This window comes from Cyanistes caeruleus, chromosome 12 (assembly GCF_971803275.1).
Source record: "Cyanistes caeruleus chromosome 12, bCyaCae1.hap1.1, whole genome shotgun sequence".
Classification (NCBI taxonomy): domain Eukaryota; kingdom Metazoa; phylum Chordata; class Aves; order Passeriformes; family Paridae; genus Cyanistes; species Cyanistes caeruleus.
In genome coordinates, this window is record NC_141712.1 from 19919706 (window position 1) to 19933215 (window position 13510).

Consider the following 13510-nt stretch of genomic DNA (forward strand, 5'->3'; position numbering starts at 1 on the left):
TACAACCAAGTCAGTTTATTGTAGGAACCCCTGGAGAACGTCCTGGCCCCAGCCAGAATTTGGGACCAGTGAACCATTGTCATGTGCACAGTTTGTCTGGACAGACCCCAAGCAGCAAAGTCAGTGCTGCACGGCCCAACCTCAGCAGAACAAGTGCTTGGACAGCAATCCTGTTCCTCAGGAGCCTCCCACAGCATTCCCAGGAGTAACAGCAGATCCAGAGCATCCATCCAGGACAGTCAGCCCAGAGCTGGGAAAGGCTGGAGGCCAGGATGGACATCAGGCTGAGCTCAGCAGGGCTGACCACCGCTCCCAGCACGTTCCTTCACTGCTGGAGCAGCCTCAGGACATCTGGATGGGATCTTCATAGAAAGTCTTGGCCATGGCATGAGCCACCTTGAGCACCTTCTTGTCCTTGGCTTCGGGGCCCATGTGGCTGCGGGCCAGCCTGAGCCAGTACTGCTCTGTCCTGGCCACGTACTGGGCCTGGTTCTCCCCAGGCTGCACTGCTGGGTGCTGCTGCTCCCCTGGGCAAAGAGAGGGACACAGAAAGGTCACACACAGCTCACAGGGCCAGCCACCCACGTGGGGCTGAATGGAACAGCCTGCAAACCTACCAGCAACCAGGAAAATTTCTCTTTTATTCCAAGGGCAATGTATGAGGAAAGCTGCTTCTGCTGGAAAACTCACCTGGAGTTTCCAGGCTCTCAGCAGAACCAGGCACTGCACTAAACCCCACTTCAGGTTAGTATGGAGACAGCATTTATTAGTAATTACCTTCCTCATCTTCACTCTCCTCTTCAGAGCTCTCTTCTTCTTCCTCCCCTCCCTCTGCACCCTCCACATCATCCTCCTCCTCTTCATCTGACTCCGACTCCTCCAGCCATTCCTGAGTTTCTTGGATGAGAAAGGAAAGAGGAGAGAGGCACAAAGAGAGAGTTAAGGTACAAAGAGATAACCCTGGGTAATGCCCACATGCTCTGCAGGACCCCAGCCCTTCACTGCTCTCACACAGTGGGGACATCCCTGTTCCTTGGAGGAGTGGACAGGCCTGGCACAGCAGGATTCCCAGGATGGCCACCACGACCCTGTTTTCAGCTCTTGGATTGGGAACTCGCAGGGCAGAGCTGACTCTCCAGTGACCCCAAAGCTCTGGGCACGCTGCATTACCACACATCCCCAAGCTTTTCCCTATCCAGGGAAAACCTCCACTCTAACTCCCCTGAGGAAGCCCCAGAGTTGTTTTTTTCCCTAGTGTTGCTCCCCTGAAGGCACAGGGAGAGCTCCCAGCAGCAGAGCTTACTTGGATCCATCTCCAGCAGCACCTTCCACTGCTCCATCCTGTGCAGGTCGATGCTGTGCAGGTCACTGAGGGTCACCAGGCGGTCTCCCACCTCGAACATGCCCCCGTACACGTAGAGGACCCCGTGCTTCACTGCCACCATGGCACTGGAGCGTGGGCACGGCTCCACAGGCTGGCCCAGGGCTCCACCTTCCTCTTCCTCCTCCTCCTCCTCTGAGCCAGACCTGTCCTTGTCTTCTGCAGCTCCAGGGATCACCTGCTTGATGGTCATGACGGTGCCATCTTCTGCCACCACCTCCTTGACGATCTCCAGGGGCCCCTGGGGAGGTGGCAGCTGCAGCTCCTCCTCTCCAGCAGCCTCTGCCCCAGCCTGTCTGCCACGCCTGCGCTTCCTCTTCTCTGATTTTGGGCCCTGAGAACAGGAATTGAAGGAGATTTTGTGGGAATTGCACGCACCTAAAAGCAGTTCATGCAAACAGCATGGATGCTGCTGGAGGGAAGGAACAATTCCTGGTTTTCATCACAATTTAAAGTCTCAGGTGATCAATGTGATTCTTCCTACAGCATGAGCTTCTCCCAGCCTGGAACTGTGAAGATCCTGGAGAATCCAGGGCGTGGAATTGCTGCCTCTGCTAAGAGAGGAGCAGCTCCTGCTCCCAGGTGCCACAAACACACAGAGGCCACTGTTCTGTGAGAAGGGAAAGTAACCCAGGATTTCCTGAAATCACAATTGCTGGGTGCGAAATTACAGCCCATTACCAGGCAGCACTCCAGGTCTTGGAAGAACTCTGTGAAAGGGCTGGAAAACAATCAGTTTGGGAAGGCTGAAGCAACCAGCTGAGTGCCTGTTTGCTTGTTATTATGGGATTGACTTCTCCATTTGGAGAAAAAAGCCAGGAAGGGGCAGGGGGAAGGAGAAGCTGAACCAGGTTTGCACCTCCCTTTGGCCTGTGAGAGTGATTCAAACATAATCAAAGAGCTGAGCTGAGTTCTGAAGCTCTTGGAGGCAAGGTTAATATTTCATCTCTTCTGATAGCTCATCAGCACTGGGGAGAAGAGGGAGGGGCTTGATCCCAAAATCTTTTCCCAGCAGCTATGAGTGAATTCCCCTCATGTCAGATTCATCTGGCTCTGGAGAAGGCTTTCAGCAAAACACCAGGAATATGCTTTCAAGCTGCTTTGCTTCATTTTGCATTCCACAATAAATGGGGCAGCCTGATTCCTGGAAGAGAGGGATTGCTCAGGTGCACCCTGAGCTACCAGAAATACACAACACCTTCAAAGAGAGAAAAATCCTTGCTCCATCCCTGGAAGTGTGCAAGGCCAGCTTGGAACGACCTGTGTTCATGCAAAGGGGTGGAATGAGAGAATCTTTAGGGTCCCTTCCCATCCAAACGATCTGTGAAATCTCCAAGAGGCCAAACCAGACCGAAAGGATGTGCCAGATGATGAAATTATTGTATTTAACCCCAGACCTTGAGCTGTGCAGGGAACCAGCGGTTCTTCCCGATGTCATAGAAATAAATGTCATTAAAGAAGTTCCCTTCAATGCTCTCCTCATCCTCCTCATCGTGCACTCCCCCAAAAAGGAGGCAGCGGTTGTTGGGAGCAGCAGCCACGGAAAAGCCGGACCTGGGAGTGGGTTTCACTCCAGAGGGGCTGAGCCGACTCCAGCTCCACCTGTCTGGGATGGAGAGAACAAATGTGAGCACCAGCAGAGGAGAATCCTGCTTTGTGTGTTCCAAAGCCTCTCAGAATTCCAGCCCCGTTTGAGATATTCTCATGGCATCTCCAGGGTATTTTCAGAGCTTTCTGGAGCAAGGAGACTCTTGGAAGTGTCTGCACCTTTACTGGAGGGTGGAGTTCAGACAAGGCCCGATCAGATGGAGCCTTCAAGCACCAAGAAATGTCCTTCAGTTATCCCATGGAGCCCTCCCAACTTCCATCAGCTCCCTCCACCTCTTCTGCCACCTTAACCCCCAAAATAAACACAGCTCATCCCCAAAAGCCCCAGCCAGACTTTAAAAGAGAGCTCAGCAGCAGGACAAGACTTGTCCTCTATCCCTCTGCTTTTCTCCAATCCCTTCTACTCTGACTTGAGAGCAAATCCCTGAGATGCAGGCTGGGAGAAGCACTGCCAGGCCCTGTGCTTCTGAAGGAACTGCAATTCCAACAAGATAAAACTATAAATAGGAATAATGCAAACAGGGCCTGCAATCCAGACAGTGCTGGTGACCAAGCCTCCTCCCCAGATCCCATCCCAGACAGTGAGGTTTGGAGAAATCAATCGCAATTTTAACATTTTAGAAATTCAACTCCAAGAAAATTGTCCCGTTGCCTGAGTCAAGGAGAAAATCTCCTCAGGAAAATGCTGGAATTCCTATTCCAATCAAAGATAACCAAAGCTCCACAATGGATCCATCTGTTCCAGGAGGATTGTACCCCATGGAGTGGGCCCAACGTGGAGCAGGGAAAGAGCTGAGTGATCTCTCCCTGTCCTTATCTCAATCCATGAGTCTCCCATTGGATTTTCTCTCCCTACTCCAGCTCAGGAGGGAGGGATGGATCAGCTTTAGCAGGTACCTGGCATCCACCCAGGAACACCCCACCACAGGAGAATTCTGCAATCCCAAAGATTTTCTGTTGTGGAACAGGAAAGCACTGATCAAAATGTCCCAGAAACAGGAATGTGGAAATGTTGTTTTAATTCCCTCCCACAGACAAACCAAAAAAAAAAAAATCTCTAAAATCTCTTTTCCTGGATTTCTTCCTGAGCCAACACTGGGTCACAGAGGTTATCACTGAGAGGGGAATTTGGTTCCAGGTTTTTTGGTGTTATCCTAAGGAAGGGAGAGGATTTGCATTCCCAGGGCTGCAGTGCTCACCTTCCTCCTTGCCTGCTCCTTCAGCCTTCAGCAGGAACATATCTGTGTGCAGGATGCCTTTGTCCACGTCTTTCTTGATCCTCTGCAGGGAAAGGAAACACAGGGATGCTCAAGGAAACAGCTCCAGTGGCCAAATCATAGAGGGGATCCAACTGCAAATGCAAACCCTGGGACTGGGCAAGAAGAGGCCACTCTGGAGCATCAGCAGCTCCAAACCATGGGATTCAAAGCAGAGATCCTCCCTGTGATGTGCCAGAATTCCTGCCTGTGGCAGCAGGAAGGGCCCTCCAGGCTGCAGCACGGATTTCTGGGGACTTGTGGCTGGATGGAGACTATGGGATGCACCCAGAACAACATAAATTGTCACAGGAGATTAAAACCAACTGGTTTGCAAGCAAAGGAAGGATGGGCAGCACTGAGGAAACAGAAGAGCCAAGGTCCTGGCTTTTACTCAGCCCCAGACAGGAGCAGGGGCTCTCAAAGGGCTGATTGAACTCCTGTAAGAGGAGCAGATTCCCATCCCCAAAGTGGGACATGACAACTCTCCAGGGCTTGCAAGGCCCTCAGGGGCTCTGCCCTGGATGCTGAGCAGAAGCTCTGGTCTGTAATGACCTCATGTGGCCCCTGTGACCAGCCCAGGCTGTGGGTCCTGTCACCACCTGAGCCAGCAGAGGTGACAGCTCTGCCATGTGGGGTCCCACACAGCCCTGAGCAACAGGTTCATCCTCCTGAACACAAGCAGAAACCCCACTCCTACCCCTACAAAAGGCAACAGCGAGACAGCAGCAAGAACAGGGTGAAAGCTCAGCAGAAGCAATTAAATGCCTGACTTTCAGTGTGATTTCCCTGTTCCTTTCCCTGGAAGCCCTGGATTTCAGTGCTCATGGCAACAGCAGCATTCCAAGGCAGCTCTGTGCCACACCACCGTAGGAGGTGTGTTAATAATGTCATTATCCACCCATCCTTCGTGCACAGCTCCTGCTTCCTTGTAATTCCCGTGCTCCTGGGGCCAAGGCACTGCTGGGATGAGGAAATCTGCACCCAGCAGTGCATCCCAGCAGTGGATCCCAGGGTTCAGCCCTCAGGAAGATGAGCTGTATGGAAACTACAGGATGCAGGAATTCTGGCATCCAGAGGAGAGAAATAAATTGGCACAGGGGATTAAAACCAACTGGGGCCAGCCCTGAGGGTGAGAGTCCTGCTGCACACCTGTGCCTGGCACGTTATGTTGGTGCTGGGCTTCACAATTCCTGGGAATGCTGGTTCAATTCTTAGGGAGAAGAGAGGGAAGTGTGTTGCAGGCATTGCACAACTCCACCCAGGTGAAGTGTGAGGAGCACAGCACCGCAGGAGAGGCAAGAAAGCAAACACAGAGAAGAGCAGCTGGCTCCACAACCATCCAAGCTGTGTGGAAAAACCACATTCCTTTCTCCTGAAAAGCTCCCTGTAGTAAACACACTGCGTGTGCAACATGACAAAGCTCCCTGGGCTCAGAAAACCCCGATGAGGTGGAGTGGGAGTCAGTTTTTGTTGTCACAGACACTTCCAGCTGCTGGAGAGATCCATCCCCTGCCAGCCAGGACAAGTCAGCCCTGAGCAAATCATTCTCTCACTCACAAGAGGTTGCTGCTCCTCTGTGCTTTGAAGTTCCAGGTGTTTGTTTTCCAGCACAAAACTGGCTGGGATAAGCACTGTGGTTTGCACATGCAGGCACAGTGGGGAGGTACAAGAAATTTACAGGTATCAGCTGAAAATTCCAACTCTGCTGACAGACTGCAAAAGAAACTGAGGCATGAAGAGCTTGAGAAGTAGAATCAGGATTCTCCACGTGCTAAAATTGTCTGATAGGAGATCAACAGCATTCAAAAACATCCAAATAGCAAAAGTGTATATCAAAAATGTCCAAACAGCAGGCAGAGCTACAGAGGGAACCAGTCCCACCAAACCTTACAATTCAGGCACCTCCACATCTCCCAGCAGAATCCACTTCAGCTTTGCAACAACTGCCACTAAAAAAACCCCAGAACAACACCAAGATCCCCACACCCCAGGCAGCATCCCAAAGCCCTGCCCACGTGTAACTCCAGCCCTCCCCTGGCCTGTAGGCTGCACCTGCAAGGTGGAGCAGCAGCAGCTCCAGCCCCTCTGTTGCCTAGCAATGGAGAGGCCTCGATGCTTCCCACAGCCCGAAATGCAGCTCGCTGCAGCAAGCCCCATCCCCAGCACAGGAAAGGGCTGAGGACATCTTTAGCATCAGCAGGAGAGTAGATCTGAGCTCCTTTGGGCATTCTGAGGTCTGTTCTAGGCAGAGCTGGCAGCACCCACAACATCCCCTTCCATAATTGGAAAAATTAATAAATTCCAGAAATTGTCTTTATCATCTCCAGGCTGCTGATGACACAGGAGCAGAGACACCATTGTGCTGAGAATCCTGCTTTTTAGAATATCAGGCACCAGCATCTCGAGGCAGTCACACCCAGGGTTGGAAAGTTCCTTTTTCACCATTTGTAGCCTGTTTTGCTCAGGAAAATCCAGTGGCTGGCACATCTGGGAAGCAAAGCTCTGCATGCAAGTCCTGGAGTGCCTCAGACAAGTCACTCCATCTTGTCTGCCTCTATTTCCCCAGCCAGGAAAGAGACTTTTTAACCCAGGTCCCATGAAGGAAATTCAGCCTTGGACTGTCATGTTTTTGAGAAGAGACTCTCCACATCACTTCTGCAAATTCAGGAATCAAAATTCTGTTTCTGCCTTCCCAGCTCCCTGCCCATCACAGGACAGCAGCCCTGGCATGTCACCACCCTCCTCCAGCAATGTGACAGCCAAATTATATCCCTAATCAAAAAGAAGAGCTATTATGATTTTCCTCCCCTCTTCCCTTCAAAATTTCCCATCACGTGTGTGACTTAGTCCTGCCTCTCCTTCGAATACTCTGCATCTGATGAATGGTGCTTTGCTTGGATATTTGCCAGGTTTCAGGTGTAAAAATGTCTTCATACATCCCAAAATATCTTCATAAACCCCAAAATGTCTTCACAGCACCCCTGACTGGAGTGTCTGCCCCTGTAACTGGAGACAAGGAGTGAGTGCTCTCCTGTAGCTGCCCAACTCCAATTAAGTATTGTTTTCTCCATGTCTATCTTCCCCCAAGAGTATCCCAGGCAAACACATTTTCTTCACTTCAAAGCAAACCCAGACTCAGCTCCACAATCAGCTCTAAGTGAGGACAGAATGAGAATTAAATAGCCACACATTAACAGAATTGGGTCTCTCCTAGAGGGGCCATATCCTGCTGAATTTAATTTTCAGGAGCATGCTGAAGGCTGCAGAGAAAATTCTGGCCAGAGCTTTGGTCAGTTTATGCTACAAAAGCAGAGCCTGGCAGGAATGGCCCAGAGAGAAGCACACAGAGCTCTCTACATGACAAAGGAAGGAGATTTCTAACATCTGTTAAAAATGTCTTGTTTTAATGCAATGTCTGCTTTGCTTTAATGGAGTGTCTGTTCTAAAGGAAAACCTGTTTTCCAAGCTGCAGAGGCCTCGTCCCAGCTCTCATCCTTGCCCAAGGAGCAGGGCTGAGGGCAGTTTTGCATTCCCCCCATCCCTTCCTCATTTTTATCAGCTCACACCAACCCAGAGCAGCAGTGGAACAGAACAACTGCAAACATGTGTGACTTTTCTATTTCCAGGGGGCATTTGGAGCCCAGCTGCTTCCAGGAGAGCCCCACACCTAGCAGAGAATGCAGGCTGCTGCTTCCTCCCCACCCTCAGCAGCGAGGACACAGGACAGGGAAGAGGATAAAGCCCTTTCAGGTGGAAAAGGCTCTGTGTCCTTACTGCTGTTGAATCCAACACACATCTGATGAGGCAGAGCCCGAAGCTCAGGCCCTGAGGAGGCACAAATGCTTCTAAATATACAGAGAGACCAACTCCCTTCTCTCCCTGCTTTGTTCATTTATTCCCCTCAGAAGAACAAGGCGTTCTCCTCCCCTGCTGCCTTTCCACGGGAGCAGCAGGATCCAGGGCCTCTGCCTGCATCCCCAACATGAAAAGCTTTTGCAGGAGCCTTCTGCTCAGTGAAACCCTTCCTTCCTGCTGCCCAGCATGGACACAGGGATACCTGCTCAGTGAGGAATGTGCTCTCTGGAGCAGAGCTGGGGGAGCCTGGTGCTTGTCAAAAGTCATTTTTGGCTTACTGAGTTTGCTCCCTCACCTCTGCCACTGATGGCACAAAATAAAAGTCTCCTGGCAACTGCTGCTTTTAACCTGCAAGTGCTGAAGCACAAAGGAATACCTGAGAATGCTTTAAGTTGCCAAAAAAATGTCATTTCTCTCAGCTGCTTATTCCTCCCTCAGTGATATCAATTCTTTCTGTTGGATTAGAACAGCAGGGAAAATAGAGAAATCATCTGAACCAAGATTAGCCCCTCAGTCAGCAGAACTGCGTGAAAAAAAGGCAGAAATAGAAGATGCCTGTTTTGGTTCCCAGCCTGTGGACAACACCTGACTTAGCACAAAGTGTCCCTCCCCTACCTGCTTGGAGTAGCCTCCATAGATGATGATGTTGCCCTCAGGGGTGGGAGTCATTTGACAGCCAGATCTTGGAGCAGGCCCCATCCCTGCAGGAGCCAGCTTGCTCCAGGTGAAGGAGTCCAGGTTGAAGGTGTACACATCGTTGTAGTAGATGAAATCTCTGCAGAGAGCACATTTTGTGATGTGGACACTCAGGGCAGGATAAAACAGCACCTCAGAGCTCTACTCACACCCCCCGTTGGAGAAGGTGTTTCTACAAGACGAGGATCTGACAAGATTCTGAGGCCAAAAGTGCTGGACTGAGCTTTGGCTACAAGCATGGGAACCTGCTTCAGTGCTAAAATGATTTTTCCCACACCTGAAGACTTTAAATCAAGATCCCTTGTCTTTCTAACACAAAGATCTAGTTCAGTCACCATCCTGCTGAGGATAACCCTCCCATTAACACCGAGATTTCTGTTACTGGTGAAATTTTGTTGCCTTTTTTAAGGAGGACTCAAACTCCCATCCATGCCAGCAACCCACCTTGCACTCTCATGGAAACCTCCAAAGATGATCAGCTGCCTTTTGCACACAACCATCCGATGTCCACTTCGTCCAGAGGGCCCTCCTGGTGCCCTGAAACACAAAGAAATTCCATTTATCAGCAAAATCCCCTGGCCTGGTAATGCATCAGGCCATTTCTGCTGAAGTCATTGGCAGCTGAGCTGGTTGAGCTCTGCCTTAAGTTTTAGCTTTCATATTTTTCATATTCTGCCCTGCCCAGGTGTGTGGTTTAGAGCTTCATATTCAGTGTCAGTGAGCTCTCTTCACAGAGCAGCCAGACAAAACAATTCCTTTTCCAGCTTGGTACCAAGGACAATCGTTACAAGTTTCAGGCCCAAGAGCAGAAACAACGCTGGGCTGAAGAGAGAGAACAGGATGGGACTGCAGAACCTGGAGCTGTAATTGGACAATCAACCCCAATATGCAGATGGACCAAAACTTATAAAAATGTGAGGCCAATTGTCCATTTCATGACCATTTTTAGGTCTATCCTGGGTGCAGCCCTGGCCAGGCTCTTGTACTGCCCAAGGTGTGTCCTTTAGGGCCTTTCAATAAATCCCTGCTTTCTCCTGAGCTCTGTGCAGCCTCTGCTCCAGCTCAGCCCTCTCCAGGCATCAAGCCTCTCCTGGCAATGGGAACCATTGGGAATGTGGTTGCCTCAATCCATGACTGCTTTTCTCCAGGACAGGATGGGTGCTCTTCCTGGAACTCCTGGGACTGCAGCACAGGCAGTTTTATTCCTAGAGATAAACCACCCTAACAGCACCCAAAGTCTTTTCAGTGATGACTCAGGAGCTGATTCTTCAGCTGATTCTTCTCCTTCAGGAGAGTTTAATGAACAGCACTTCACAATTGCCGGGAAAACACTCCAAACTGAGATGTTTTCTCCAAGCACCAAGAGACAAAGCCTGGCTCTGACATCCCTCAGCGTCTCAGGAAGTCTCACAACACCTTCACTCATCCACCTGCAGTTTGGGTATGACTCCAAACCAGTGAAAACACTTCATGAGTTACCCAGATTTCCCCAAGAACAAAGGCACTGCAGCAAAACAAGTCATCATTATCAACATCATCCTACTGAAGGAGGGCAGGGATAGATGGGTTGTTGGGAAGGAATTCTTCCTGGCACAGGTGCCCAGAGAAGCTGTGGCTGCCCCTGGATCCCTGGAAGTGTCCATGGCCAGGCTGGACGGGGCTTGGAGCACCCTGGGATGGTGGAAGGTGTCCCTGATCATGGAGGGGAAGGAATGGGATGGGATTTAAGATCCATTCCAACCCAAACTATTCCATGACTCTGACTCACTCTATGATCCTACACACTCAAAAGCAGCCACACATTCCTGTTCTGCTCTTCCAAGCTTTCCTGACCTTTCAGTTAAATGTGCTGCTTCCATTTCCAGAACCAAACGACACCCCCTCCATCTGTCCCATCCAAAAGGCTCCCGAGGAGCTGGGCAGCTGGACACCATTCCAGCATGGATTCACCTCCTTTCCTTCACGTTCACCCACGGCATCACACGAGACACAACACAAACAACTCCAACAACACCAGCTTTGGGCCAAAGAGGGTTTGCTGTGTGTGTTCTCTGCCCCCACGGATGAATCCATCCTGTTTTCCCTCGCTGAGGAGTCTCCCAAAGTTCCCAGCTGGCACCACTGAGCCCAGCAAGACTCCTCCAATAGGCAGCATGAAGGTGTGGAAGTGATTGCACAATCAGGGCCTAAATAAATAAAAGTTGAAGAAACAGCAGCAAAACCTAAAGCCACAAACCCCCGGCCACACTTGGAGTGGCAGCAGGGAGCTGGGAATGTGGTGATGGATCTCTGTGGAGAGAGAAAATGAGGGTCCTTATTCACCATGGAAAATGACAACCCCACCCTGGTGATAATGAGAAACTCCACCAGAACAGCAGCATTTGGGGAAGACTGAATTAATATTGATTGCATGCACTCCTTATTCTAACAGAGAGGAGGTTTTTCCAAGCATTTACTGGATCTTTAAGTATCACCCTGCAGAACAGCACCTCTGGTATTAATTTCATCAAGACCTGAAATCATTATTTTCCCTTGCTGTAACAAAGCTCCTGTGTCATTACTCCAGAAGATGGCACATTTTAAATCATCTTTTTATTTTTTTTTTAAGGAGAGGATGAATTAAAACCCAATTTGAGCACTAAAATCCTGTTCTCAGAGAATATCTTGTGCTGTGTTGCTCAAGCAGGTTTCCTCTGAGTTCAAAATCAATAAAAGTTTATTCATTGATGTGTTTTAATAAAGCTCCACCAATGTAGATTTAACTCCAAGGCACAAATGGCACAGGCAGGCAGGACTGGCAGTGATGCAGAACCTCATTCCCACTCCAGGAGGATCTTCCTGTAACTTGTTTCCCCAACACAAACTCTTCCCTTTCACCTGTTTCAGTGCTCCTGGTCCCAAAGAAACATTTTGGGAATGGTTTCCCAGACTTTGTGATTAATGCTCTATTTCATGGGGTTGACACCAGAAAGCAGACGTGGGAGGGAGCTGTAAATTCTCCAGACTTCTTTTAAAAATAGATGAAAAAGTCTGGCTAAGGACTGGCTCTACACATGTACAGCATGAGGCTGATCTGAGCTGCTCCATAAGGAATTTTCTTTTTCCTGTGGAGTTACTCTGGGACTTGTAGTAACAAACCAGAGCTGAATTCAGCCCCCAGATTCATGAATTACTCGTCCCAGTGGCTACAGGCTGCAGGAGTTGCCTCTTCATCCTCAGGATGCCCAGGTAAAGCTTGGGAATGCTCAATAATAATAAAAATGGGGATGAAGAGAACATCCCATCACAGGGGCACTTGAGGACAGAGCACTTTTATCCTGCACAGGAAGCTGAACTCAGGATTTGTGTTGTTTTTCACCTTTCCCTGGCAATGTCCTAGTGTTGGGGTCAGTGGCACACACAGATCCTGTCCCCTCATGCCTCAGGTGGAAGTACAGAAGGGAAAAGACAACTGGGCCCAAAATCCTCAATTCCAACCCCTTGCAAAATCAATCCACAGTTGTACACCTGACCCACCAAAGAACAAACTCATTTCTGGGCTGACAATCTACTTGATTTACACCAAAACACCCTTTTCTTTGAGCACCTTCTACCTGCTGTGGCAGGACCTGATTTTTTTGGTGAGCAAGGAGAGGCACTGGGCCATCCTCCACTGCAGAGACTGCTCCAGTTAAACACACACTGGTGAAACTGGGAAATTCATAGCATAACATCCCACCAAATCCTACAGGAAGTATCACCAGCATTCCAGAATTTCAGTGAAGGGAGCTCCAGAGGAGAGATGTGGCAATCCCCAAGCACAAGCCCCAAGGATGCTCCCTGTCTCTCCCTGAGGGAGTGCACGGGGCCACAGGGAGCTGAGTGGGAATGTTCTCTCCAGGAAGGAATGAGGCAATTAGGTTAAAATATTGCTGCTCCAAGGCAGGGTAACCAGCAGTTCATGGACTGAGGAAACCTCGTGCATCACACACAAGATAAGGTGGCTGCACTAAGTCAAAGTCAGCTGCTGGCACGGCTTCTAACGGGCTGGGATTTGCTGTGTTTGGATCATCTTTGTGCATGCAAAATGCAAGGAAACACAGCTAAATCTTGCTAAATTTAGCAACTTTTAACTCTGTCAGGCAGCCTGGCACCACTGTGCTCTGTGCTAGGAGAAAATAGAGCTGCACTTCCCAGCACAGGGAAGTTTTCACTGTCAGTCAAGGTTTCCAGTTGTTTCAGAATTCAACAATGTTTCAGAATTTGGGTGGCAAGTGTTTCAAAATCAAGCCCCCCACAGCACCAGGATGGTTCGTGGCAGGAATTGTAGGCCAGGAAGGACAACATCATCGTCTGGAATCTGAACTGTGGGGCTGGATAAACTAGAATTTCATGTTTAGATCACAGCAGGGTCATCTTGCACAAACCAACACAACAAACCCACCTGCAACGGAGCACTCGTGATCCTTCCCATGGGAACAGAAACAGAAACGTTGCCTCTCTTGTCCAGACATTTCTTCATGAATAATTAATTTTATTACTTTATTATTTGCACTAAAATGTCATTTTCTAGACCCCACACTAGTCTGTCACCTGGCATTTATTCAGGTAACACCAGCAGCACATTGGATAAATGGAATTATTCCCTGGGCTGTGTGAAGGCTCTTGGTACCAGGGATTGTTCCCCACCACGATTCCAACAAATGGGAAATGCTGAAGGAAATGAAGTGCA

General features: G+C 49.7%; 1 protein-coding gene across 1 annotated transcript in view; it reads right to left on the reverse strand.

The window, feature by feature from the left end:
- Nucleotides 1–13510, reverse strand: part of KLHDC4 (kelch domain containing 4) — a 20178-nt gene continuing 6668 nt past the window's right edge. Inside the window, exons 6-12 of the mRNA XM_023934480.2 lie at nucleotides 9244–9336; nucleotides 8719–8878; nucleotides 4189–4270; nucleotides 2779–2987; nucleotides 1304–1715; nucleotides 778–897; nucleotides 1–527 (exon numbers count right to left, since the gene is read on the reverse strand). Coding sequence (XP_023790248.2) covers nucleotides 343–527; nucleotides 778–897; nucleotides 1304–1715; nucleotides 2779–2987; nucleotides 4189–4270; nucleotides 8719–8878; nucleotides 9244–9336 — 1261 coding nt within the window. The 3' untranslated portion in view covers nucleotides 1–342. The remainder of the gene's footprint in view (nucleotides 528–777; nucleotides 898–1303; nucleotides 1716–2778; nucleotides 2988–4188; nucleotides 4271–8718; nucleotides 8879–9243; nucleotides 9337–13510) is intronic.